The sequence below is a fragment of the Anser cygnoides genome, chromosome 7, assembly GCF_040182565.1.
Source record: "Anser cygnoides isolate HZ-2024a breed goose chromosome 7, Taihu_goose_T2T_genome, whole genome shotgun sequence".
Taxonomy (NCBI): Eukaryota; Metazoa; Chordata; class Aves; order Anseriformes; family Anatidae; genus Anser; species Anser cygnoides.
Genome location: NC_089879.1, coordinates 29,015,967 through 29,033,633, shown reverse-complemented (window position 1 = coordinate 29,033,633; position 17,667 = coordinate 29,015,967). Strand labels below are relative to the sequence as shown.

At 35.5% G+C, this 17,667-nt stretch overlaps 1 protein-coding gene across 3 annotated transcripts in view; it reads left to right on the top strand.

Moving 5' to 3' along the window:
• BICC1 (BicC family RNA binding protein 1) overlaps window positions 1–17,667 on the top strand; it is a 102,144-nt gene extending 84,477 nt beyond the window's left edge. For all 3 annotated transcript variants that reach the window (XM_048069364.2, XM_013174080.3, XM_013174073.3), the window contains 11 exons: window positions 1,313–1,471; window positions 1,845–2,041; window positions 2,343–2,484; window positions 3,620–3,776; window positions 5,125–5,287; window positions 6,921–6,960; window positions 7,573–7,727; window positions 9,783–9,936; window positions 11,653–11,813; window positions 13,244–13,343; window positions 14,580–17,667. In XM_048069364.2, the coding sequence (XP_047925321.1) occupies window positions 1,313–1,471; window positions 1,845–2,041; window positions 2,343–2,484; window positions 3,620–3,776; window positions 5,125–5,287; window positions 6,921–6,960; window positions 7,573–7,727; window positions 9,783–9,936; window positions 11,653–11,813; window positions 13,244–13,343; window positions 14,580–14,710 (1,559 nt within the window). In that variant the 3' untranslated portion in view covers window positions 14,711–17,667. The remainder of the gene's footprint in view (window positions 1–1,312; window positions 1,472–1,844; window positions 2,042–2,342; window positions 2,485–3,619; window positions 3,777–5,124; window positions 5,288–6,920; window positions 6,961–7,572; window positions 7,728–9,782; window positions 9,937–11,652; window positions 11,814–13,243; window positions 13,344–14,579) is intronic.

Genomic DNA, 17,667 nt, shown 5'->3' with positions numbered 1-17,667 from the left:
TCTGGCCTTTCAAGGGCTTGTTGTTGTAAAAACTTCCTCCAAGGCTTTCATAATCAGCAGCATGACTCATCTCTGTAGAAAATCATCCAGAAGCTTGCAAACCACTCAGCTGAAAAGGAAAGGATGGGAAATGCAGGTGATATAGGACGCTACTTCTGTGATTTTTCAGAGGAATCTTTTTCAAGTGATTTTTTTTCCTTTGGCAATATTGCAACGTATGAGGTTGCCTTGAATTTGGGTGGGTACTTATGTTTGTAAACTGTAACATGAAAGTGCACATACCCAACACAACATTTCAGTTCTAGTTTAGTTGAGGATGCACAGGCTATTAATTTAGGCATTTCTGTGCTAAATTTTATAATGATAAATAAGGTCTAAGTTTTCGATCTTACATCATTTTATAGAAGAAATGCATAGTCCAGACTGGAATAACTACATCATTTTCAAGTTCTGCAAATACCTGATACCAGAAATGTTTAAAAATAAAAATAAAAAATAAAAAACTGACAGAAGAATTCAGTGTCAAATCTTGACACTGGCTCTTGAAATTCAGTGTTCTCACGTAACAACTTTGCAACCTGCCATTCAGCGGTGCTTTGCAATTCCATGTCAGATGCTTTTGTGAGGGTCACATGGGTACAAGTGGTTGTGCCATTTGACTGTGGCTTTTAATGCAGCTCTTGTTACTGTTGTTGTCATGCCTTGGTATTGTTTGGTCCTTGCTATTGTTTGATTTTTGTTTACTTTTGTTTTACCTCTTGTCATTACAATGCTGAAATGACCTGTGAATGTTCATAGGTGAAGAGCTGGTTTGAGGTAATGCCTTCGGAGGGTGACTTGCCGTCATTATTGAAAAAGCAAGAAGGAATTAAATAGTTTCTAGTGTGGAAGTAGTGGTTCATCCATATGAGGTTTTCAGAAAAAGGCTATTTGAAATGAAAGTAAGGTTGTGAAGTGCAGTTACTTTCTTGTTTTGCAAATGATGCTTCTGTGGAACAAACTGACAGAAGCAGTGAAGGAGATACACAAGAATGGCATAGATTAAAAGCAACCTGTGCAGATGCTTTGATTTTACAATAGTTAGTCCAGTAGATGGACATAAAGGATGCTACAGTTCTTGTTTCCCAGTTTAAGAATCCTTGTACTTTGTTTTCTGCACCAAGTAAACAGCAGGTTTAATGTTCAAATATGTCTGTGAAATGTATGAGGGTGCTACTTTGGTTGTGTTTTTGTTTTAATTAGTACTTAAAAACTTGCAGTAATGTTTTTCACTAAGTCTTAGCTGAATATTCACATGTGCAACTTTTTGCAGGCCTTTTAGGTCCAACAGCCCTGTCGGTCAACACCTCAACTACTCCAAACTCTCTGTTGAATGCTCTGAATAGCTCTGTGAGTCCCCTACAGAGTCCAAGTTCAGGCACACCTAGCCCCACATTATGGGCAACATCTCTTGCTAACACGAATGCCACAGGTTGGTAGAAGTTAAATTAAATGAATTGTTCAACAGTAACTTGTAAGAATGACAACTGAAAGTCCAGAATTTTTCATTTATTAAAGCCTTAATTCTTAAGTTTATATTCACACAGATGAATAAATATCAAAATTTGAAACTATAACTTTATATACATTTATAACCTGCTGTTGCATACAATGTTTTGATGTTTTAGGTAAGAAACAGATAACTCACAAAGTAACGGTTAGAGCATTTTGGTTTTGGCATGCAATTCTAAAGGCAACTTCTTCAGTAATGTGTCAAATCTATATAAAGATAGACATTTATTTGAAGTATTGAGAATTTTTTAAAATGAGAATATTATTCAGAACATGACCAAAATTTGTTGCAGGTTTCTCTGCTATTCCACACCTAATGATACCATCTACTGCCCAAGCAACTTTAACTAGTATTTTGCTGTCTGGAGTACCTAGTTATAGTCAGAACACTCCATCTCCACCACCAGGCTTGACTCCTGTTGAAGTCCATGTCAACGGCCTGCAATCAGAAAGTAAAAAAGGGTCACCTTCTTTAAATGGTCACGTGAAGGTAAGTGACGTGATCTCTGGAGAACCAGATCTGTTTGTAATGAACCTGTTCTAAGAAAGTTAGGAAAAAAAAATAGCTTCATTGGTAGATTCTTAAAGCTACTAAGTTTCTACATAGAACAGTACTGTTATAACATCTTTATATTTTTGAAAACATGTCCCATGTTGAAAAATTGGAAACGAAATTTCTCCTGTAACAGAAATGAATCTCTTGCTTTCTTGCACAGACAGAAAAGCAAACTTTGCAATATTTTCTTAAGCATAAAGCATAAAATCACTTCCATTTTTGACAATCATTTCAGACCTCAAATATCAAGTATGCTGCACTGTCTGCCACATCGCTGGGAGAAAATGTGTTGAGCACAAACCACAGTGATTCGGCAAGACAAACAAGTACTCACGGTGCCTCAGAACAAGTAGCTGCCAAGTCAAATAGTGCAGAAGGTAAGACTTTGACATTCTGTTCTTTTGTCTGGTGGTGTTTGTGCAACCTACATATAGTTCATGAAACAGAAATGCACAATTAACATAGTTAATTAAATGAACACATGATGCCTGTGCATTGGTTGTACAACGATGCTGAAGGAAAATACCTTTTGGATCTCACAGATCTATTGTCAAGGAAAGTAAATTGTGCTAACAGAGCCTTGCTGATGATAGAAACACCTTAAGTTAACATAAATATGCTTTTATCGTTTTATTTACTCCCCATATTATTTTTATATTATTTATGTAGGGAAACAATCTATAACAATTTTAGTATTTTTTTTATAGCAGCTTCACTTCATAGCTTAAACCAGTAGAGAATTTTTTAGCAATGTTTTATTTTTGCTCTTCAATGAATGGAAAGAAATAATGACTTTTGAGAGAGTTATTCTTGCACAAAATTATGTGTAGATCAAACTTAGATGACATCAGCAGACAGAATTAATTTGCTATTTATAATAAAACCTCAGTTTGTTCCTTTAGCTGTTCAAACGCAGCATAATGATCTGTTCCTTCATTTATGGAGGGAAGGAAAGCAAGTTTCATTTTGAACTTCTGTGCAGGTTTGTGTAAAGGCCCTGCTTCCCTTTCAAATACCGATCAACGTGGAGATGTTCTTTTCTTAATACTTGTAGCCATCTGAAATAGATTTGAATAAATGGTACATTGCCCAATTAAGGCAATTAATATTTGCAAAAATACATTCCAGAAGTATTTATATATTAAGTAGGGACCTTTTATTCCAGCAAAGATTATATGAGCACCTGACAAGGTTTATTAAAACTGGATACCAAATCAAATTTGTTTGAAATAGTCATTCTGATTATCTAAATTTGATATTAACTACTATTACTTGCCTTTTACTTGAATAAATAAAGGAAAATACTAACAAGATACAGTAGACACACTACATTAATATTGATGCTTTTTTTCTGTGTATCTGAAATTACATTTTTGATTTACCTCAGGCCAAGTTGTTAATTCTGAAGACTAGGTTAATAAGAAGAGCAATTTTTTTAATAGTTATCACTTTAATAAGCACACTAGAATATAAGAGGAGTTTTGTTTAAGTGTTCTCTTATTGGCCTTATAGGTTGCAATGATGCTTTTGTAGAAGTGGGCATGCCAAGGAGTCCATCACATTCAGCAAATACCAGTGACCTGAAGCAGATGATGAGCTCTTCCAAACAGGCGTGTACGAAGAGGCAAACAGTTGAATTACTGCAAGGCACCAAAAACTCTCACTTACAGTAAGCTGAAAGTGCAAATATAGATTAATGGAACTATCTTGTGTTTGAAGATAGATGTTTCAGTCATTAGATGTTCAAAGAGCTGTCTTAAATTGAGCTTGGCTTGTTTACTATGTCCTCCACTTTGTCTTTTGTTTGTGAACTTTGAATACTTTTTGTACATATTAAGAATTTTTCCCTTTAGTTTGTGTCCATGTCTGAAGGGATGAAAAAAAAACCCCACCTTTTCTTCCCCACAAAAGGGTGGGCATTTTTTTCAGAGGAACTTTCATTAGCTATTTCTAAAGGATATGTTTTTGCACATCCCCTTCTTATTGATTACATTGAGAACAATTCTTAAGTTCCAGCCTTTTTGCTTTTGTGTGTACTTGAGGCTGTTTTCTTCATAGAAAAATGACTTTCAGGACATAACAGCATGTTCCCAATGATTTTGTTTTTGTTTTTGTATTTTTTTAAATGACCCAGCAGTGGGAAAGGCCCTTTTGAGTCATAATACATCTTGGCAATACAGGTTTTGTTCTTAATGTGATGTTTTGTGCAATCTACTTTAAGTAGTATTAAGTAGTTTTGGGAACTGCTTATCATGACTCTTGAGATGCATATTTTTTTACCTCATTTATTTACACTGTTAAAGCTGTAATATCTATTTCATTAATTCTGCTCTCATTAGCAGAAATCCTGGGATTTCTAAACTATCAGGCTCAGTTGTTTGTATGTCTTGTTCTTTTTGTTGTGGATTTAGTCTCAACGTTTCTTTAGTTTTTTATTCTTCTGGGAGTAATCTTTTAAAACATGATTACTTCTATCTGCTTTGAAGTAAGAGTTTACACTTGCTTGAGAACAGGCATAAGATAGGGCTTTTTTTCGGAAGAAAGAATTCCAATATGAGGTACATTGGTATGCAGGGTCATGATTGTTGAAGCATTGCACCCATGTTATCTTTCTTAGTTCCCACTTAGATGTATCTCTCTTCCTACTACTGTTAGTTTGTTAGAAGTGTTGAGCTGCTGGCCTGAGCAAAGCTGAACAGCATAAAGCCACACTATGTAGGGATTGCATGTAATGATTCCTGACACCAGAAAGCTTCAATCTTAATTGATGATCTCATACTTGGTAATATAGGCAGCAGCAATATGTCTTGTTTCACCGTTGGAGAAAAATGGTACATAGTGAAGGAAAACTGAGACTTAAGGAATATTGGGGAAAAATGTTGATATTTGTATACTACTGGCTTTTGTTGAGTTTTGCTGCCAAACTTCTCGAAGTAAAGCTCAGTTATGACAATTGCATTGAATATTCACTGCTTGTGAAGAGAAAGATTGGAGTTAATACTTACTTTGTTCCATAGTACTACAGAGAGGTTGCTCTCAGATGCAGAGTTAAGTGCTTCTGAAAGTCCTATGGCTGACAAAAAGGCTCCTGGAAGTGAGCGGGCAGCAGAGCGAGCAGCAGCTGCCCAGCAGAACTCCGAAAGAGCACGTCTAGCACAGCCATCTTATGTAAATATGCAGGTATGTTTCCTAAGTAAACCCAAATCTACTGCAAAACTTGGTAATTGCGAAGTGTATGTATTACACAGTGCAAAGGAAACTGGCTAGCAGACTGACTTGTCATTAATGTTTCAGGAATGCATTTCCCAGCAAAATTGTTCATTCTTTCAAGATGTGGGTTGTATTTAGGTTGGCTGGTTTGTTTTCATATGCAGAAATGATGTTGAGGTGGCTGGTCTTGTGAGTTTAGACAAAATGGAATCTCCAGTTGCAGGAAGGTATGGTGATATACAGGAGGCTTCTTTCAATGTGTAATAGCGATAGCTTCTGTTGTTAACTTTACCTTTCCCTTAGTTCTCAGATGACATCCCAGGGTACCATACATTACAGAAGGAAGAAAATCTTATTTTTGTGTTGAAACTGCTATATGATTACTAGCTATTTTTGGCGTAATACAGCAAGACCTTTTCAAATAAGTAAATACCATCATTACCTTCTCATAGAAACTTAATGGAGGAGAAATATTAATCTCTCCAAGTCTTTGTACTCCAAAGAAAGCAAGAAAAAAAAATTAGTTTGGTCTTCAACTTAACGTCTGAAGGGGGGGAGGGAACTATTATGCTTCTGCTGAGCTTAAATAAATAAAAATTCAGCACAAAAAACTATATGGCTAATTAGTCTACTCAAAAAACTATATGGCTAATTAGTCTACTCAAGCATCTTAAATATGTGTGTAAAATCTTATATCATTACTTTAATATGAGTGATAACTTATGAAAAACACTTTACAAGTTTTCATAAGCAGTGTCAAAACACTTCTCACTAGCTTCAGGTTTATCTACAGGAGCACTTACTGAAGCAGCTACACTAGTTCTGTCATACAAATATGATATGCTTTGTTTGTAAAACAGTAGTAACAGTTCTTTTTCAGTATAGATCTATCAGTGTGAGCATAACTAGACTGCATTGAGTAATGGGGCAAGACTAAGTTTGGTGTTTTGCAGCCCTTTTTCTTATCAGAGGTTTAGTTGTTTTAAATAATGAGTTTAATGCTTCAGGCTAAATAATGCATTTTTGCACTTTTGCATATTTAGACTTGCTAATCTGTAATTCAGAGAAGCAGAATGGGTTTAATTGGTGACATCCGAAGTTCAAATTTTCCGTTGCCTTTGGTAGTGAAAACACAAGTTTTTAAATTCTGCCAAAGCTCACCTGTTTTCCTTTTAGAAAATGAGTGCATGGAGAGGAACGAAACTTGAAAGAAGGTTATTCAAGATAACAGTGGTACCTAGATTTGCTGTCTAATATATATATTGCTTCATACTGTTGGGGAATGTTTTAACTGGTAAGAATAGATGATTATGGAAGAGAAACTAGGCTTAAAAAAAAATCTTACAAAACAATTGTTCTGCCCTAAGTTTCTAAATGGTGCTGTAGCCTCATGCAAATGGAAATCAGATAATTATTTAAAGTCTTTATCTATGTTTGAATAAATCTAAATCTACGCTTGAATGAGTGCTTTACATTTATGAGAAACTTTGTTACATATTCCTTGGCAACTTCTGAAAAACTTTGTTTTGAAAAAGAGCTAAATACTAGAATGACATTTAGTTGGAATGGTAATTAAACTATCTCCTGTGTATTTGCTTTTAAGGCATTTGACTATGAACAGAAGAAGCTACTAGCGACCAAAGGTATGTGGATTAACAGTGACTTCTGAAAAGTTTGTTGGTACATTACTGAAAGAATTTTCTGAAGGCTCAGTTCTATAATTTGATTTAATCAAATTTCAAGCTGATAGTGAAACACATGTATATTATTTTTTATGTTCCAAATTTTTTTAATACCAACATAGTATAAAGTACTCAGTGTAAACAAGTTGCAGAAAGACTCACAGCTGTAATACTTTATCTAAACCAATTTAAATTTTAGGATGTTTGTCATATTGGCAAGGTTGCTCCACGTTTCAGGAGTAGATTAAGTTATAAAATTGATAAGGGACATAACCATGTCTTTGACCCTATTTAAAAAACAAACCAAATATGCTCCTGCCAAAAGAAAAACAGAAGCACTTTGTTTTGAAACAGATGAGATTCCTTTAGCTTCAGTGGAGCCCTAAGGGGTTTACCTAACTCTGACAGAGTAAATTGTCCTCGTGAAGTATAGGATTCAATCTGTGTAGCAACTGGAAGTGTTAAGGATTTGTTTGGTGTGTTGAAGCCCGTGAGCATACATGATTTCAAGATTATTATCTCTGTGTCTTTAATAAGGTTGAGATTTACCAATTTATCTTTGCATTTTTTCAGCTATGTTAAAGAAGCCAGTTGTAACAGAAGTGAGAACTCCAACAAATACATGGAGTGGGTTGGGATTCTCTAAATCTATGCCTGCAGAAACTATCAAAGAACTGAGAAGAGCTAATCATGTATCGTACAAGCCATCTATGACAACTACATATGAGGTATATAAAAAACATAGTGTAATGGAAATTTATTTCTATTGAATGATGCAATTTTTTCTTTTGAGAATTGTCTGAAGCTTGGTCTCAGGTAAGATTTTTTTAGCTTTCTTTTTAAGGTACTAAGTATTTTTACTCTGAAAAATGTTTCTTAGATAATTAACAACACATATGGAATACGTTCAGCCCAACATACAGTTATATCAGCTGTATAAATCATGCTCTAGATCTATAGAATTCTGCTCCTGTGAAGATATTTGTTTAAAGCAGCTAAAAACAACTTATGGGACCAAATGACTCAATAATTGTAGACAGACTAGTGGTAGAAATTGTGTAACCTACTTAAAAATAATGTGATTATGTAACATGTAAGCTATATAATTACTGCATGGTGAAACAATGTTAGAAAAAGAAATAGTAGCAGCTTATGTTACATTCTGTTCACAAAGCTGTAGAAGTTTGCTTTATTGGTCTACTTAATTAAAAAGAAATATTCAACCGTGTTTTTTTGAAGTACTTTAGTGTTCCCCACTTGATATATGAACTTCACGTGACATTCAATTATACATAATAGATTTGAGTACTTATACTGAGTTTGCAGTAACGACTTGGAGAGAAAAAATGACAACTAAAATCTGTCATTTTATTTAACTGACTTTACTGATTCAGCTGGGCTGTGGGTTTTCCCCAAGCTGTGATGCACTGCTAAGGGTCTCTAAGCAGACATATAATTGTAAGACCGTTTCGTGTTTTAGTCACTTGGAGTTTGCCGACGTACAAACCACAGGCTTAGCTCCTTCCCCTGAGATGTAGTGTGTTAGGACTCCTGTTTCCCTTGTTTGGTATGAGCAATTGTGGAAACATCTGGGGAAAATAAAAATTGTGGATTCCTTGTTATCATGCTTCTGTTTAGTAGTCTGCAATGTCATTAGTATCAGAGATCATACTGCCACCCTTCTTCCCTGCATGTACATTTTTCATGTGGAATGTGTGGGATGTACGGAGGGACTAGTCTTTGAACAGACACAGTATTGGTATTATAGTCTATGGTCTGGAAAGTTAATTTGTAGAATAAGATCACTGAACATTTAATCTCCACTGTAATATTTTACTGGGTGTTCAGAAACATTGGCCGACATCTTTTTTGCTTTACAACTTTTAGCCATCACCGTGCTCAAACACAATGTAGAAACTCTGTCTTTTCTTGTTCATTTCTAAGGCTTGGAGTAAATCCGTTCCTTTCTTCATTTGTTGGGTCATACTAATCATAGTTCACACCTTCCTGATTTTGCCGAAGACAAGGATCTTTTGCTTTTCTCCAGTGGTGTCAATTTTCCTGAGCAGTAGAAAAGATTGTTAACTCCTAAATCATGCTTTTTCAATTAGAATTAGATGCAAATATATAGAACTAAATTGTTTAATTCTATCTTTTTTTAGCTAGTGTATGTGTGCAGTATCAATATTAATCTTTTTTTCGGTATATCCCCACCCAATTCCCTAATTAACTGCAGCTCTTCAGGGAATGTTGCCTTTACTGGAAACACTCTGACTCAGTGGTAATTAGAGTTGATAATTAATATTCTACAGGAATGTGAAAATCTTTTTAAAAGATAGCAAAAAATTCACAAATGGTTGCAGGATTGTTGTCATTGTATTGTATACAATATCATTGTAAAGTACTGTATACTTGATTCACTTCTCTCTAAACAAATGTTCTGTAGTTCTCTTCCCCATGAAGGGATGCATAGACAGAGTGCTTAATGTCTCAAATTTGTATGGGAATCTGATATAATAGAACTTTTTGGAAACAAAGTCGGAAATACCAAGCAATTTATTCTGAAGTGTAGTCTCTAAACTGTTTAAAATCCTTAAACTACATATGTTTTAAGCACACCTGCTGTTTTGGTGTCTGGCTTGAAATTTGACAATTGATCAACTGCCAAAAGGATGTTTGCAAGCATTAAAGCTGTGTTTTTAAACGGGACTGCTTCAAAGAAAACATTTGAATCACAATGAAACTTCTGTTTTCTGCCCAAATGTTCTTTCTGTGGCTTACAGGGTTCATCAATGTCTCTCTCACGGTCCAACAGTCGGGAGCACCTGGGAAATGGCAGCGAATCTGATAACTGGAGAGATCATAATGGGCTTGGACCCACAGCTCATGAATTTGTCTCCTCAATTGGCAGCCCCAAGAGGAAACAAAATAAATCAGGTTAATAATTTCCTAAGATCTGATCATTATTATTATTATTAAATTTATATCAATGAATATTGTGAATATATAATTGATATCAATGAACATATATTCAAAGCTTATGCAAGGTAGTATAATGCGATATACAAGTATTGGTCTGGAAAATCTTTAAGGACTTTCTTTATGCAAAACATTCTTTCTGAAAGCTCTTTCCTGTCTTGGAAGGTTTTTTTTTTTTTTTTTCCAAGGTGTACAGACTTAAAAGCTTATTTCTAGACTATCATTATTCTGCTGTTATTGATGCAGCAATAGCCAAATCTTTACTGGGCTATCTGCTAGTGAGTGAAGAATGGAATTTGTGGACAGGAGATGAAAGAAACAGTTATGAGTTGGCTGGACAAATTAATATGCTTACCTTAACATACAAGTTTAGGAGTACTACTATGTAAGTTTTTGTTCATACGGTCATATAGTGGTATTGAATTTCTGCTTTGTTTTTATGCTAGTGGTTCCTAACTGCATCAGTAGTATCTTGTAATATTTCACTTTTTCCAATACATAGTCTTGCATAATCTGCCCTGATTGTAGGGCCATTAGTTTCTGTTTGGGTATGTGTTGTATTGTTTTACTCTTATACAGAGGAAATGAAGGCACTGCCTTTTACAGCCTAAAATGCCAGCCTAGTAATTGCGTCATTTGCCAAACTTCTCATGGTTCTAATACTGAACACTGAATAGTCTGTTCTAAAATTCTCCTCCAAAATGGATCTTGGTATCAAATTAATAGTTTGGAGACGTTCTAACTAGTTTGTGCCCAAAAGACAAAGCTAGCACAGCACTTGTGTACAGTGGTGTTTTTATAACTTCCTATTGGCAGTCTTTAGTGGAGGCTATTGCAGAAGGCTCTGGGACAATCGTATTTTTACTTGCGTAGGAAGGTACCCTTTTGCTATATACTTTCTGGTGCCTGTAAACAAGGGAGGGAGTGCTTACAGTGGCCCCATTTACACAAATTCCGGATGTAGTTCCAGGCAGCTATCTTATTTTTCTTATGCTGCACAAAAAAAAAAAAAAACGCTATCTGGTTGTGTACTATGACATACAGAAGATAAAGGATTGTGCAGCCACATCGGTTTTCTTGTTTAAAAACTTCACCCTGGAAATGCTTTTTTAAATACACTTTTTGGCAATGTAATTTAAAATTTTATAAGGAGCATATTTCCAGTTTTAATCTTCTATAAAACTATTTCATTCTTTTTAAATCTCTACCATACAACAAATCATGCAGGTACTCGCTGGTCCTCTACCAGGAATTGCTCCAGCATGGTATTCTCCCCATCCAGACCAAAAAGAGCAGGTTGTGATTGTTTGCAATGGTATTTTCCAAAACACCTACTGGAGAAAACAGGAGAGGGCTTAAGGAGAGGGAAAAGCAGTGGCGCATTTCAGGTTTTTCCCCTGTATGAGGTTCTGAAGTGCATCCACATAACTGTTGACATAATGTGACTTTGTGTAGAAAACAAATACCAGAACTTAAGGAAAAAAAAAACCTGTAATTCTGTTCATTTTCAAAGACCACTGAAAAGTGTTTTTTGATTATTTTTTTTGCTTTCATTTTTGATGTTAAATAATTTAAATATTTTGGTAATTTAATGATCTAATTGAATGCATTGTTGAAGTGACTGAAAATTGCACATCTGTGACATGACTGAAAAGTGCACTTCTTCCCTTTCAGCTGAACACTATCTCAGTAGCAGTAATTACATGGACTGCATTTCCTCGCTGACAGGAAGCAATGGCTGCAACCTGAACAGCCTCTTTAAGGGATCTGACCTGCCTGAGCTGTTCAGCAAACTTGGTTTGGGCAAATACACAGATGTATTTCAACAGCAAGAGGTCAGTATTCTTTTGAAGACGTCTTTGTGTTTGTAGTGTGTTTTTACAACAGTGGTTGTTCCATCTCTTGACCAAAGCTGATGAGAAGTGTCTTGGTGACAGGATTTTCATGAGCAGCTCTATTGAAGCTTTATCATGTCTCTGAATTTCCAGATAGTGAGCTTGGGCATGGGTACTGTTTCATCCTGCAACTTTGATTTTTATCAGCAGTAAGATATGCACCAGTTGGTGGTCTCAGATCCACACCTGGGTGTTTTGTCCTAACAGACCATGCAAAGTGGGTATCTGCACAGACTACCTTCTTGTTAAGAGGACTGTGCACGTGTTCATAAAGAATAAACTCCAAGAGGACCTTCCATTCATGTTGTACTTGAGTTGCTCTGTTGGTGTACCAATGTTCAGCTTGAGATACGCTTCTGGGAGAGGAAAACTGCTTTGCATGCACCAGGGGTATATTCAAGGCTAGACACAAGGCAAGCTTGTACCTCCTCCAGCACACCAAGTCACTCATGTACGCACACTCATGGAGTTGTCCTGGGTCCGTTGGAGTGTGTTGCTGCCATCCCAGCTCAGGGCAGCTGAATTTGGTGCATTTCCTGCCAATGCTTCTCATCTCTCTAATCTTACTGCTTACCGCTGGGGTGGAATTCTGTTTCTGTGCAACCAAACTGTGGCAGGATCAATACTCAATCTGGGGAAATAAGTCCAGCTGTGCCTCAATTAATTCTGTGTACAGTCCCTCAGGTTCATCTCTTTTGTGCTCCCCTGCGTGCTCCATAATGCCCATATTATGTAGTCATTAAAACTTTGATATTATTTTGAGGCCACTCTCGATGTGTAACTAGAGATGGCTGTGTTGGTTTCTAACATTAAAGATGGCTTTTGTTTGATGATGTTTTATTTTATTTTAACCTCAAGAGTCATTGATTAAGTGTGATGAGCCTAACAGTTAGGCCAGAATGAAAAGTAAATTTTCTACCGCATTTTCATGAATTGTATTAGTAGCACACACTTTGGAACGTTGTGAAATGCTCAGTGCTTTAATTAATTCAAATACATCACCAGTAGTTGAGCAATGTTCCTCTGTTAACTTTCCGAAATCTGAATCACCTACCATATCTACCTGTTTTTTTCCAATTCATTATAGCAATTCTGATAAATACTCAAAATCAAATGTGATTAGTAGACTTCTGTGCTTTTCAAAAACTGCTTACTTTAAGTTTCTGTCAGAGAAATAGGGTAGCAAACTGAGAAACTGTGAAGAAGTCATTGGAACGCAGTGATTGCTGTTTACATGCAGAGAACTAGTTGGCAGAAATGTAAAATGCAGTAGGAAAAAAAAATGAGGCTATCCTGATCCACATTTAACAGCTTAATGGTTTTGGGGATAAACTTGTTTTGTTTAATTTTCCTATTCTTTATCACTCTAGATTGATCTGCAGACATTCCTTACTCTTACTGATCAAGATTTGAAAGAGCTAGGAATTACCACTTTCGGTGCCAGAAGAAAAATGCTGCTTGCAATCTCAGGTAAAGAAACTACTTCACACGGGTTTTCATTTGTTGATTTTTACTGACCTACCCCTCATCAGAAGGCACTTAAAACCAGGTTTTATAAAGCTTTCATATTCCCAAATAAATTTTCAGTTGCATGGTCTGCTTGGAAAGTTGGAGCTTGGTAGAAAGTCTGTTTCATAGCAGATAGTGAACTGTTTTATCCCCCGGAACTGTGAGTCCCTACAGAATGCATGGGTTTGAATAAAACACATTACTTGATTTTTTTTTTTTCCAATTCACTTTAAAAGGTTGTCTCGTACCCTGTGTGCAGAAAGATGAAGGCCAAATGCTGTTTCTGCTAGTGTGCTGTACTATGCCTAGATGTGTTTTCTAATTGTAATAAATAGCATGCAATTTCATATTACATACGAATATTCTGTCTTCACTGTCTTGGCAATGAATTTGTATTGGAGAAAGTTTTCTTCAGGTAGATAGTGCAACATTAGATCATTTTTCCTTCCAATTGCATCTCTTCTACTGTTGCTCTTAGTGAATGCATATAAAGTGATGGCCTAAAGAGGGTAAAAATACAATGTACTTGGTTTAGTAGCAGTCATGAAAATCTACGATCTCTGTGATTTGTGTCTGTCACATCTGGTTTGCTCACAAGAACGGACAAGTGGGGAAAGAAAAAACATTTTGGATGAGCATTTGCTAATACAAACTTAGGGTGTGTATTTGAATGAGAGGTGAGCACCTGTTTTTTAATAAAATCCATAGTAAAATATTATTTCAATGTTATTGTTAAAGAATCGTGCATTGGGAAATAATTGAGATGCTGATAAGTTTTTTTGTGATCTCATTTTATATAACATGGTTGTGTTGCAACTATACATTCTATGTGCATGTCCCTTCAGAAGACTGCAGCCTTTGAGTTTGGTAGCAGAACCTTTTAAAATTATTTCGGCTATGGCAATTTGATCTAAATCATCATTGCAAAAAGAGTATCAACTCCACATTGTATCGGTGCAAATTAAGAATTGCAACAAATAGATGCTTGCTTCCCAATCAGCTTCTATGAAGTCTTACCCTGGCACTCATACTATCCTGATTAAACTGAATGAGTACCTCACTGACATTTTCAGTTGATGCTGTTCTGTATCTAAAACATTCTTATTGAAATAGAATCTTTGGGTTGTTTTGATTTAAAAAATAAATAAATAAATAAAATAACACTTGTATCTGAGAGGTTTTTTGTTTACTTTGTAGAACTGAATAAAAACCGAAGAAAGCTGTTTGACCCAGCAAACATACGTGCCTCATTCCTCGAAGGTGGAGCGAGTGGAAGACTGCCACGTCAGTATCATTCGGACATTGCTAGTGTCAGTGGTCGCTGGTAGCAGTAAGTTGTGGCTCAAAAAGTCAACTGTAAAGATGGACATGGCAATCCTGTGGACAGCCTTCACTGCACACCACCCTCTGCACTTTGGAAGTTTGGGTATCAAGGACCAAAGCATTTTGTCTGCACAATACTGTGCCAAAAAAGAGAAAACACATTGTCTTTCAAAACACCAAATGTGGGTTATGTTTTACTCATGTAGATTGGACAGATTTTGCAATAATAATAATATAGGGTTCTTTGTTTAGTATTTTATTACCTATAACTATAATGTATGCACTGAATTTTTACTTTGTTGAATGAAGGAAGAATGAAGAGCTGGGATGCCAGAGAGCATAGATTTTGGTTTTATCAAGATGGATTTTTCTGGTACTGCTTAAAATAATTATTGAGGTCTTTCTGCACTTTACATGTTCTGATTTCTTGTCCTGTGGAAATTTTTCTTTCATTTCCATATTGATTTTTATATTGGCACTAATCAAATTTTTTTCAGATGTTCCTGCATTAAGTCACTTCTCACTCTAATGGTACTAGGAACTGGTTCTTATGCAGATTTCCCTTCTCTCTGTCTCCCCAGTAGCTACCTGAAGAGATTGTTCCGAAATCCAGCCACATGGTAGTGGACCAGTCCTATTATGCTCTCATGAAGCAGTCTAGTACTGCTTGCAGTGAAATTTGCTAACTGTAACAGATGCAATGAAAGACCAAAATGGACCTTGCAATATTAACCCTTTGCAGTCATCATATTTAACTGCTGCCTGTTATGCTAAAACTGTTTTTAATGGTTGTCTCAAAGCAAAGGGCTATTTTTAGTATCCTGCCACTAAAGGACACTTATTTATATCAGACTTTTATTTTTAGATCCTATACACCTATGATATGTAACATTAAACTGATCTACTGCAGATTTATGGTAGAGAATGAAAGGCATTCATCAAACTAGAGCTCTGGGCTGTCAGTTTGATTAAATACAACTAATCTAATTTGACAAGACGGCACTGTTGCCATTTAATAAATGACGCATATTACTTACATGACTATGCATGCAGCAAATAAGTGACCAACATGAAATAGGTGTAATAGCATCTGTTTTGTTCAATTTAGATTTGTAATGGTCAGCTGCAGAAGTGTTTAAAACTCTGGAGATGAACTATTTCTGAAACAAGTTATGTTCAGCAGAGTCGATATTATAAGTGGCTAGAGCTAACTATTGCATTCTTATACTGTGAAAGTCCGAATAATTTGGCAATATTATTCCTCTGTCTTTACAAATGTCTTGTTATGGGTTTATGAAGGGTTCTCATATAATGAAGGAATTCATAAAGTGCCTCTTTCTGCAATGCAATATAAAATTTCCAAGCATTAATTTGTTGAAAAGCTTTCCCATTAGAAATGTTGTGAATTACCTCTACTGTAATGTATTATTTATGTTCAGTGTACAAGCCTTTTGAGATGGACATAAACCACTGTCAAGTGCTCTTAACAGAAGGCATTAGAGTAACATTTACAGTAGTTGGTTTTTATGCAAAAATGGGTGTGAAATAGTTTTGACACTTTCCATGGATAATTCTTTTAAGGTGAGAAAACCAAAATGATGTCTAGAGAGATTTGCACACACAAAGGGAATTTAAAGAAGTTATTACTTGAGGGCATAGATGATCAAGCAATGATATAAAGCCTATTGCGGCTAGCAAAAAAAAAAAAAACTGCTCAGTACTCATTTCAGCCATATCTACTTAATGGTGTATAGCTGGGTGACTTCCACTGTAGATCAAGTAGCAGTTAGCTTCCTCCGGGTTTAAAATTGTACTTCAGATTAGAATGGATAGAACTGCATCTTGCATGCACACAGTTGTTCACATCAAAGTTGCTGTGCTCAAATGCCATAGGTAAATATCCACTTATTTGTGAGGTATTTGTGTGTGTGTTTGTTACACAGGAAAGAGCAACTTCATGCGAACCCTTGTGGAAGCCACGATTTCTAATTCTAAAACTATTTACACTTATGCTTGCTTCTAAGCACATAGATAGCTCCATTGACATGGACTGACTTATGTGCTTACAAATGAGCTTTCATTTAAATGTTTGCATTTTCAAGACCATTGTTTGAAAATCAAGTTGTTTTCAGTCATGTTGATTTTATAAGACCTTTTATTGAAATACTCTATAACACTTTGTGCAGAACTTTCTGCAACCCCTTCTTGCTTGTTTTGCCTGAACTTAAAAGTATCAAAAAACTCTTTACACTCTTAACTTTTTAGTCTTTCATAAGTGCATACTATGTATCTAGACAGTACTATATTTGGAAACTGAACTTATTACAGTATTAAGTTGATGTGGTCTTTTGCTGAGCAGTGCTTATTATCATCTACACCGAAGTGAAGAATTTCCCATTAACAACATTATTTTCAATAGGGCTTCACACAAAAAAAAGAACACACTGGAAAAAAAATTTCTCACTTATTTTGATTCCACAAAGGGAATATGACAGTACAGCATACCGTATTGTTAGTATTGTATTATGCACAAATATTTGAGTTGCTACATAAAAATGTTAGTTTTAAATCTGTGCCTTAATAGTGACCAGTTATCTGTAAATATAGAGCAGATACAGATTGTATTTTTGTGGGTTGTGTCCTTTTAGTGATTTTTTAAATAAAAGATGAAATTAAAACATTAAAAATGGGAATTTTCAAAACTAATCAATGCTCCGTAAAATAAATTTATATAACTCCCTTGTATTCTGATTGGTTAATGAAGTATTTTTATTTAGACCCAATTCCAGGGATGCTTGCTTGTTAATAAAATATCAAAAGCAGTATTTCACATAATTGCAACATGTTTCTTTCACATGCTAGTACTCTGTTCTACTGTTCTTTTTGTATCACATGCAATATGTTTGGCTTTAAATGAGAACACTTTTTGCTATACCTCATTAAAATAATAATGCAAAAGGGA